The 10867-nt window shown below is 35.9% G+C and overlaps 1 protein-coding gene across 4 annotated transcripts; it reads left to right on the top strand.

The window, feature by feature from the left end:
• The first annotated feature begins 31 nt into the window (after positions 1 to 31).
• Positions 32 to 8462, top strand: LOC145719598 (E3 ubiquitin-protein ligase TTC3-like). 4 transcript variants are annotated; one of them, XM_081811095.1, is made up of 7 exons: positions 37 to 727; positions 1555 to 1662; positions 2155 to 2275; positions 4063 to 4148; positions 5354 to 5448; positions 6576 to 6638; positions 7924 to 8462. In XM_081811095.1, exons 2-7 carry the CDS (start codon positions 1648 to 1650, stop codon positions 7979 to 7981), a joined length of 438 nt encoding a protein of 145 aa, XP_081667221.1. In that variant the 5' UTR covers positions 37 to 727; positions 1555 to 1647; the 3' UTR covers positions 7982 to 8462. The 4 variants fall into 4 exon arrangements, with proteins under 4 accessions (XP_081667224.1, XP_081667221.1, XP_081667222.1 ...); XM_081811098.1 differs by lacking the exon at positions 1555 to 1662 and having other exon boundaries at positions 32 to 727; positions 2155 to 2200; XM_081811096.1 differs by lacking the exon at positions 1555 to 1662 and having other exon boundaries at positions 46 to 727.
• Positions 8463 to 10867: the final 2405 nt, after the last annotated feature.

The following is a 10867-nucleotide window of genomic DNA, read 5'->3' as shown; positions in this document are numbered from 1 at the left end:
CTGGCAGCAGCACCACAACATATACTTGATCTTTGGGGTAAACTTCTATTATATAGTATTTGAGGCAGTGCCCTGTATTATACTGAAGGTTCTTTCCCTTGAAAGCCATTTGATCATTTCCTGTTTCAGTTGGTTATGGAGTTATGGAGCCAAGTGTTTATTTCCTGCTGATGAGCCTCTGCTATTCCTTTTTTTTTTTTTTTTAAGATTTTATTTATTTATTTGAGAGAGAGAGTGAGTGAGAGGCAGAGGGAGAAGCAGACTCCCCACTGAGCAGGGAGCCTGACGCGGGGCTCGGTCCCCTCGGACCCTGAGATCCTGACCTGAGCCAAAGGCAGACGCTTAACCAGCTGAGCCACCCAGGCGCCCCTCCTTTGCTATTCCTTATATCAGTCACTGTAGTTTCATAAAAAAATCTTGATGTAATGAACTTTAAAGTCCATACATCTAAAAGTTACACTAAGCCATTTTATTATTAGAAGCCAATGTAAGACTACTTCTGAATTCTTGTTTTAGGGTTCTTAGGAGGTAAATTGGGCATGAAAGTGCTTGTGGGAAGTGGACTCTGTGTACACATAGCAGTATTTCTGAAATGTAGGATTTTTTCTGTCCACGGGAAAATTCAAGTGTAACTGATTGAAGATGGTTCGTGTTTTGTTGTTTTGTTTTGCAGAATGATTCATTCTTTATCGGAGGCTTACTGAGAATTGGTTATAAAATAGAAAATGTAAGTGTTAAACACGGGAAGCAAGCACAACCACTGCTGATAAATGGCAGTTGTCTCACTGCTCATTGCTCCATGAATTGAGTTCACAAGTTAGTGTTTTACATGTAGTAGTTGCTAGTACTGATTTCTGTATTTTGCTTAAGCAGTCTCCTTATTTTGGGGGTTTGCATCCTTCCCTTCCCCCCATATATGTAGTATAATTTCGGGCTGCCCTTTTTTTTTTTTTAAGATTTTATTTATTTATTTATTTATTTATTTATTTATTTTTTTAAAGATTTATTTATTTATTTGAGAGAGCGAGAATGAGAGAGAGTACATGAGAGGGGGGAGGGTCAGAGGGAGAAGCAGGCTCCTCGCTGAGCAGGGAGCCCGATGCGGGACTCGATCCTGGGACTCCAGGATCATGACCTGAGCCGAAGGCAGTTGCTTAACCACCTGAGCCACCCAGGCGCCCTATTTATTTTTTTGACACAGAGAGAGACAGCAAGAGAGGGAACACAAGCAGGGGGAGTGGGAGAGGGAGAAGCAGGCTTCCCGCCGAGGAGCGAGCCTGACGTGGGGCTCAATCCCAGGACCCTGGGATCATGACCTGAGCCCAAGGCAGACACTTAATGACTGAGCCACCCAGGCACCCCTGGGCTGCTTTTACACATTGATTCTTTTTTTCTTTTTTAGATTATTTATCTGGCATATATTCTCTCAAATTAAATTATTAGGTCTCTGTAATGAACATTTTTGATACGTAATTATTAGATAATCTCCAGATGAAATTATAAGCCAATTTTTAATGCTACTGGTAAAATAAACATCTACTTGTTTCCCTTAAGCCTGACATGAGCATCGATAATTCTTCTACTTAACTTCTGAAGTCATTTCAGACTAGAAGTACGAATAACATTCCTGTGAGCTCCTGACTCTTCATGAAGATCTTTGCAGTGAGTGCTTATTTGCACAGCTGCACTCTCCTCCTGTTTATCTCCTTACTCTTCTGTTTACCATAGACCATTTAAAATACACAGTTCCTTTCAGGAACCTTAATCTGTACCTTTAACCTTGTGATAAGGATGGCAGTCCTAGTTTAGATGAGATCTGAGACCCCTCATTCACCTTGGATTATTTCACCCTCCTGCTACCCAGGGCAGCCGCTGGCCAGGTTGTAAACGTCAACTTCCAGGTCTGTAGTGATTGAAGCAGCATCTTGGTCTATGAGGGTAGCCTGAGGTTACTTGAAGATGTAACATATGTGAGTCCATGGTATCTGTTAACTTAAATGTTGGGATCCAGCTATTCTAGTTGCATGAGTAATGAAAATGCAACATTGTGTTAAGTTTTTATTAAGAATCTGAAATACTGTATGTTAAATTTATGGTACCACATGTACAATTAAAATTAATACCCAAATCACATTCTTCATCTTTTTGATACAGAAAATCTTGGCAATGGAGGAAGCTTTGAATTGGGTGAAATACACAGGTGATGTAACAATTCTACCTAAATTAGGAGCAGTTGACAATTGTTGGCCTATGTTAAGTATTTTCTTTACTGAATGTAAGTATAAATGCATTAAATTGTTACTTGACTCAGTTTTTAAAGGCATTATTTAGGAAAATTGAATGGTGTGGTTATGTGATTTCTTATTTATCTTAGGATTTTAAAAAATGTTTTCTCTTAAAAAAATCTTTTTCTATTGTAAAGAAGAGAAAAGCCTAAATAAGAGAACTGTAATCTCATAGTTAGCTTTATTCTATATTTCCTGTCTTAATAATTTCTATGACGTCACACTTCTAAAAATCCTACCAAGTGAATGCTGTAAGTTATATATATATATAATACCCAAAAAAAGAATCCACACCTGGGGCCTCATGTATTCTTCTTCAAAAGAGAAATAAGTAACAGAGCTAAGATTATAATTTTCATTTTCCTGATGACTCTGTTATTCTTTCATATAATGAAACTGCCTTCTACATTTTAACTTTGTGAAATGTTTCTCTAAAGCATTTGAATGTTAGCAGTGTTTTTTTAATAGTACAGCTGTAGGGATCTTGAAGCAGGAAATATTATGCTCTTTAGTTGATGACTAGTAATTTGCCATCACCACTTGAGAAGAGGTCAGATTTTATACTGTTGATCTAAGTGGTAGAGAGAAATTAAGCTTAAACACGGAGACAGGTTTTTCTGATATTACATACTGGACTGTATTATATCAATAGAGGTGGTTCTCCTCATTGTTCTGGAGGCCTGTAATTATAGGGTAGATTTTATGGTAGAAGTAGAGGACCAATATCATGTATTGGGCACCCATGTGGGCTTGGTTCTGACATTCTCTCTCTCTCTCTGTTCTCTTCTTTATAGTAGCTCTGTAAAGAAGCTACAAGGTAGCTGTTACAAGGTAGCTGCTGTTGTCCCTATTTTAGAAATAAGCAAACTAAGGTTTTGGGAGGTTAAGTGATATTTCTGCAGTCTACTGAGTAGTAGAACCTAGATGAGAAGTCAAGTCTCCCTGATTTCAAAGCCCAGGTTTTTATCCTGTAATCTTACTCTGTCCCTTATTGATTACCTTATTTGGTGAACTGCTGAAATTCTTCCTTAAATTTAGATTTTAGATACTTTTTTCATCTTGGAAATGTATGTGTTTGGCTAGAGGCTTAACTATAGTTTTGTTGGGATAAAATTATTAACATTTAAATCTATAAACAGCTAAAAATACAGAAAATGAGGTCTGATAAACTTTTAACATAAATTTTGGTTATTACCTACTGCATTTTAATTAGTTTATTAAATTTTTAAAAGCATAGTATTTCAAATAAACATTTTAACGTTTCATTCATGAGAATCAAAATGTTGCAATAAGATATTTAAAATTCTTTGTTACATTAAGTATATTTTAGAGAGTTTTCCAAGTTTTTGTTTTTAGACATTTTTGTTGAACATTGTGCCAAGGTACATCATAGGCTCTCAGTAATGTTTGTTGAACTAACTTGAGTAATTATGAGGCCTATTTGGAATATTATGACTGAGGATTTGTTTTAACTACAGTTAGAATTAATGTAATAATAAGTGCTTTTTTTAATGGTAGAACTAAAATAGGTTAGATTCACAAGCAGTGAATCTAATGTGTTCTAAAACATTTTATCAGTTGTTCACTTTAATTTGTATAATTTGATACGTGTAAAAGATTCTAAGAAACATGTTATTAGAAATATTAGAAAGTATAATAATTAGTTGACCTTATGGACTGACCTACGTAACCTAAGTTTTAGAACTTTAACAATACCAGTTTGCTTTTTTTTTTTTAAACAAATGTTCTCTCACTCTCTCCTAAAAATAAAATTTAGACAAGTATCACATAACTAAAGTTGTAACAGAAAACTGCAATTTGCTTGAAGAATTTAAAACTCAAAATTGTGCGGAATGTATAGAGGTGAGAATAAATATTTACTTGTAAGTATATTTTAAAATTTATCTGTTAGAACTTTTATTAACATTCAAAGAAAGTTCAATAAAACTGCTGTCTGTCAGCACACAGGAACTATTGTAAAATTCAGTAACACGTTTGAGGGAAAATTTTAATAAATTTTGATTGGAATGTTTTTTTGGAAGAGGAAAACAACATCTTGATCAGAATTTTTAAATTTACATATGTATTTCAAATATATTATTAAAGTAAATTTATAGAATATTGAATAATAAACATTTAAATATATGTATTTTAAAAGAGTTAATTGAAATTTGAAATTTGATTTTTTTAAACTAAGGTTTTTAATTAGTTGAAGAAATACAATTTTCTTTTATATAATAACAGCTTTATTGAGATGTAATTCATATGCCATAGAATTCACTCAAAGGAAAATTTTTTTTTTAAAGATTTTATTTTTGAGTTAATCTCTACTCGCAAAGGCGGGGCTCAGACTTACAGCCCTGAGATCAAGAGTCACATTCTCTACCAACAGAGCCAGCTAGGCGCCCTGGGAAATATGATTTTAACTAAATTTTTAAAGAGGGATTTAGGAAAATATTTAGTGTTCTATTTAATTCACTTACTAAAGCCATTTATAGGATCCAGTTTATTTTAATCTGTTTATTTTGAAAATTTGAAGTGAACAGTTTCCATTATATCTGTAGCATCTTTTATTTCATTCTTGCTAATTTTGCTGCCTCATTTTTGTTAATCTAGTCCACATTGACTCTATGCTACCAATTTATATATATATATATATATATTTTAAGCACTCAGGATTATTGACTAATATATCTTCTAACTTAAAATTTTACCTTGCATCTGTTTTTTTCCCTGCTATATGACAGGCTCAATAAGGTATTTTTAAAAGTGGGCCTGCCAAATACTATACACAAGGGGATAAATTGTTAGTTGTTACTCATAATGTGGTGGTTTTGTTTATTTTTTAATATTCCTTTAACAAAGTTAGCTTTGAGTCATCAGAAATAGATTTTTTAAAATAAATATACCAAAATATTAGATATTGGGTTCTCATTTTCTACATAAATAATCTCCTAGCTTATTTCTGTTATCAGAGATAAAAGCCCAGAACCATTTTTCCTAGATATTGGCGTTCTTGATTGTCTTTGCTTTTAATTGATGGGTCTTCTTTCACCTTGGTTTCTCAGCAAGGAGAGCTAATGAAAATGAAAGGAAATGAAGAGTTTTCAAAAGAAAGATTTGATATAGCTATTATCTATTACACCAGAGCCATTGAATATAGGTAAGAGCAAAATAGAACAATGAGATCCTTATTGTGTGGCAGATCAAGTTGAAATGCTAGTCAGGAGAGGTAAAAGTAAGGCGAGGAATTGGAGAGAGTATCTTCAACTTGCTATGTAGAATAGATTTTCTCACCCTTAGGCATTAGAAGTGTTAGGGATGGCCTGGGTAGGTGAACATAACTGAGTAGTAGAATTCAAGCAAGTCAGGCAGAATTGTGAATATTGCTTCTACCCTGCCCCATTTTCTCTCAAGCTTTCCAATATAAGTCCACCTGTTTTTTCTTGTTCTTATTTTGCCTTCAGCTGATACCTTCCAAATTATTAGCTAATCAAAAAGGGCTATTTACTAATACTTAAGATGTTTACCCATTCAGGAATTTTTGCTTTCTAAGAGGGAACTTTTAAAGTATAATAGTTGGAATTGTTGAAAGAGTGTGTGTGTTCTCTCCACCTCATCTTCTGTTTGCTCAGCTGCTAGAATTTTGTAGCATTCCTACATGTGTGCCTCATACTTGGTTCCTACTGATATTTTAGCTGGGCCATCTAATATTGTAGCAGTCTTTGGAGGATGTACTGTAGACAGCGACTCTCTTTCCTACCTTGCCTATCTCCATGGGGAATGAGTGAATCAAGGTAGCACACCACATCTGGAAGGCTGCTGCTCTGTTCTGAGGAAGGAAACAGATTAAACTAGAAAAGACAAAATTTGAAATGAAGCTATTTAAATTGTTGAAATTTACAGACTTTCTTTGTCAGAGTTCTTTGTCAAAGTGGTATAGTTCTGACTTACATAAGTATAATTCTGTCCTGTATACCTACACCATACTTGTGATTTGCTAGCTTTTTAATATGTCTCATTTGATCCTCACAACATCCCTATGAGCTAGGCAGAAAAAGTAGAACATTTTGAATACAGTGAAGTGTAGATTGATTTGAACAAAGTTACTCTGGTAGGAAGTAAAGGAACTAGGACTTAGCCAGTTAGGTCTCCAAATCCTATATTCTTTCTGCTCTGCCACACAGATGTAAAGTTTTTGAAAAATTTTTCATGCCTTATGTTTTCTGTGTGCTTTTTTTTGTTTTGTATGTAATGTACTTTACTGACTAAACATTATTTCTTTTAAAGACCTGAAAATCATCTTCTTTATGGTAACCGAGCTCTTTGTTTTCTTCGCACCGGACAGTTTAGGTAAGTTGGTTAGAGTACCCCAGTCACTGAGCTGTTATGCTAAATACCCATTTTTGAGAAATATTTGTGTTTTGCAGGTATATAAGAAAATCCTTTAGTAGTTTTTTGTCGGATGTAGTTAAATGGTTAAAGGAGCTGTGTAGGCTTTATACATAACAACGACAGCAGCAGCTGTTCTGATTGAGTGGATAACATGTTATGTGCTGTTTCAAGTACTTTACATTGTTCCTTGATTCTCACAACACACTTACTAGGTAATGTTATTCTCCACACTTACATTTGGGCGGACTTATACTTACTCATAAGTAGTGATGTCAAGATTTGAACACAGATCTTATCTGATGATGTTGAAGTCTTTGTTTATAATACCTGTGTTATTTCCTTTTGCTCTTTTAATCGTATAATTCTGGAAGAATTTTTGCTGTGTTCTGTATCTTGATATAAAAAAATAAAGTAAATCTCATTTGTAAGTGAAAGAAAAAAGAAATCTAATGGTTTAACCATCAGAGTGAAATCATAATTCATTCTTTTAATTTCTTACATAATTAATTCTTCATTTCTCATGTTGCATGAGTTTTTATTAGTTGAAAAAGATTGTTGACACTGCACCATGATTTTGTTGTCCCTCAGTTTAAAATTTTTTGGATATAAATTACAAGCATTAATATTGAGCAGTGTATGCTGTTACATTTAATTATGTCCTGCCTTACTGTAAGAAGGGCTTAGGGTGGCTTCAGGAATAAATCTGCTCAGTAGAAGAATATTAAAAACACAACCAAACAAACTAAAAAACCAATTTAGAGCTGGGGATCCTCAGAATAAAGCTCTATAGGGATAAGGTCCTGCACAGTTATTAGTTACAATTCATATTTGTATTTGACCTTTCTGTTGCCCAAAATAAAAGGAGAAAGCCTGACAAGTTACATGATTCTCACTGTCCATGAAGAAAGAGGATAGAAGTTGCTCAGGTGAAACAGTTTTCCTGATGTTTAGTTCTGGAAGAAATTTCTTATATGGCTTACAAGTAACATGGACTGGGTGATGGAGAAGAGAAGAACCTCAGCCACATTCCTGTTCAAAGCAGAAAACTCCCTGAAAGTGCAGTTTGGGTTTCACAAATAAATTTTTTTGAGGAGTTTTCTGATCAAAGCGGAGAGTCTGATACTAGTGGTTTTTAGTTAAAGTGCTTATTGTTGGGATGTGGGAGGGTGGGAGTGGGGAAGAGAGTATATTCCAAGTATGTAGCTTTTAAAAATAACATTTGTTTTTCTTTTATTATAAACAGAACACATTCTCATGGTAGAAAATTTGGAAAATACAAGAGTTTAAAAAGAAGAAAATAAAAATCACCAGTAATCCAACCACCTCGGAGAATACCGCTGTATTAACGTTATGCAGCTTTTAGATGGCTTAAGCCGTGGATAAAGCGAGGCTATCTAGACTAGAGGAATGGATGGGCTGGACACAGTCTTCCATCAATACCACTGTCCTCAACTGGTTCTGACAAGAAATGAGCTGCAAATGTCCTTAGGTTATTGCGTCTGGCTAGGTCCAGAATTGCAGATATCCTATGCTGTTTGATGGTGAATCTATGTGCTTTCAAGATGAATAGGTTGGCAACTTGGCTAGCCTCTTGTGAAAATTGAAACCTTGATTGGGCGAAAGGTCATCCACTCTGCATAGGGGAGCTCTGAGAGCGGAGAGGCAAGCCGGGGGGTTTCTGCCCGCTTTCATGAGTGTTGAATGCTAGACACTCAAGGAGGATCCTCTTAAAACTACGCTGCAAAGGAGGTGCATCAAAGTAGAAATACAGAAGCCAGGTAGTCTGGCGAGGAAAAGGTCAAGAGCAGGGTTGTACGTCAATCCTTCTACCTACTTCCTGATAGTCTAGCTTGTGGTTCAACACCCATCGAAGTTTTCACTAGAGGCAGGTCAGCAACATTTCCTTCTCAGGCAATCACCGATATGTATTGAATGCCAATGTAATGTCAGAAACATTGTGCCACACTGTTTTGGTGGTGTTTCCCACCTTCTTGCACGTTGTTTATATGACTTATTCAGTAATGTAGGGATAATGTTTTCTGAGTTTACAGTACATCTCACTCCTGACCAAGTGAGTAGATAATGTGACTTCAGAAAGGAACATGTTGCCAGTGATTCACTCGTGCCATTGAAACAGAAGGACCCATGCCCTTTAGCTGAGTTACCATGATTGAGATGTTTTGAAGCTCTCACATCTGAGGTTTGGTAGATCTGTCATGGGAATCTGGCTGAGCAGCTGTGGGACACCTGGGGGTAAAGCATCCAACCTCACTGGCACTGTTCTGAGCACTTTATGCATACAAGCTCAAAAACCCCTCAACAACCCTGCATGGTGGGTGCTGCTATCTCTTTACAGATGAGGAAACAGGAATGGGAGGTCAAGCAAAGTATCCTCAGAAACTAGGTGGGTGTGATGGAGCCAGAATTTGAACCCAGGCAGCCTGGATGCAGAGTTTCTACTCTTAATCTACTCTTAATCCCGATGGAAAGGGCAATGTGAAAGCTGAAAAAAGGATTAAAAAATAAATGGTTCAAATAGTCAATAAACATGAGTATCCTTATAGGACATGCAGATTACAAACTTTGAGTCTCTTTTTCATGTCCATCAGATTGGCAAACATTTTAAAAACCTCATAATTCCAAGTGTGTGAGAGGATGTGGAACAAAGGAAACTTGCATACTCGGCTGGAGAAAGTGTAAATTGGTGCAATCACTTTGGACAGCAATTTGGCAAGGTGAAGATGTGCATACTCTGCAGCCCACTTCTAGGCTCCTATCCTCCAAACTCAAATGTGTACCCAAGAAGATACGTACAAGCCTTCACAATAGCATTGTTTGTAAGAGTAAAGAAATGGAAACGACTTAAATGTCCATCCGTGGGGGAATGGATAAATAAATGATGGTATATTCATACAATGGAATTTTATGCAGCAGTTAAAATGATGACAATGTTGAGTGAAAAAGCAAGTTGCAGAATGATTTGTATGGTATAATGCGGTTTATATAATGTCAAAATATGCAGAATGACAAACATAGTTAATACATAGTATGTATTAAACATGTTTACAAATGCATGGGCATGTTAAACATCAGTGGAGTGGCTATCTCTGGGGAGGGAAGGAGGGAAAAGGATTGGAGATGAGAAAGTGGTACACAGCAGTTGTGGACTATAACAGAGTTCTGCAAAAGATCTGAAGTAAATACGGCAAAATGTTGCTGGTACATGGGTGTCGACTATATTAATGTTATTCTCTGTACTTTTATGTATACTTGAAATATGTGATAAAAAGTGATACAGTAAAATTAAAAATGCACATAAGATAAAAAAAACAAAAGCAGTGTTCACTGAAACATCAAGGATAAAATAAGTGAAAGTAATCTCAAAAGAAGAGAAGTATAAGTGTTTTAAGACTAATGGTGGGGAGCCTGAGGTGAGGTATGTGTGGGGAAAGTGCTTCATTAAGAAATGGTCCGTGGCTGGTGGTGGTAATGCCAGGTAGTCAAGTTTGTACCACCTTTGGGTGAATGTATGTGAGGCCAAGAGCCCATCTGAACTTTTAACATTCCTCAGACGTGTGCACCTCCAGGTCTGCGGATGTCCCCCTCGGGAAATCTGTGGAATGGGACTGGGGGGCTGTGTGGAAATACGCTACTTCTGCCACAGCTTCTGCTGAATCCTTTAGGCTCAGGACTGTGTGCAGTGTATCCCAAATGCCCGTCGTGGCCTTAGGATACACTTTATTCAGGTCTTCCAGAAGTTCACTTCACAAATACAATTTGGCAGTTATAGGGAATTTTAGAGTGATAGTTTTAATTGAATGTAATCAGATATTTTTCAAAGAGAATCTAAAAAAAGTAATTACGCGTATCTATGGCTTCTGTAGTTACAGCACTTATGTGAGGTATATCATCAGACTGTGCCTCTTTACTGTTTCATTCTTTTTTCTGGTACTCAAATGTGGAAATTTGAATTCTTTGATGGGATGTGATAAACTGTGTAAGGGGAAATGTAATTGGAAAAAGGGAAAGCTTAGCCTTGGATTTTTTTTTAATTTACTTTGGAAAATTATGGAATTTTAAACTTGGCATTTACTTTGACCTTCAGTGTTTACCCATCATAATATATTCTCCTCTGTTAAATCCAACTTGTGATTAATAGCTGGTAGATAGACTTTAAATGACTTCTG

The sequence above is a fragment of the Leptonychotes weddellii genome, unplaced genomic scaffold (genome assembly GCF_054177405.1).
Source record: "Leptonychotes weddellii isolate Sample4059 unplaced genomic scaffold, ASM5417740v2 HiC_scaffold_5547, whole genome shotgun sequence".
NCBI lineage: Eukaryota > Metazoa > Chordata > Mammalia > Carnivora > Phocidae > Leptonychotes > Leptonychotes weddellii.
The sequence above is the reverse complement of the archived record's forward strand: the minus strand, read 5'-3'. Positions and strand labels throughout refer to the sequence as shown.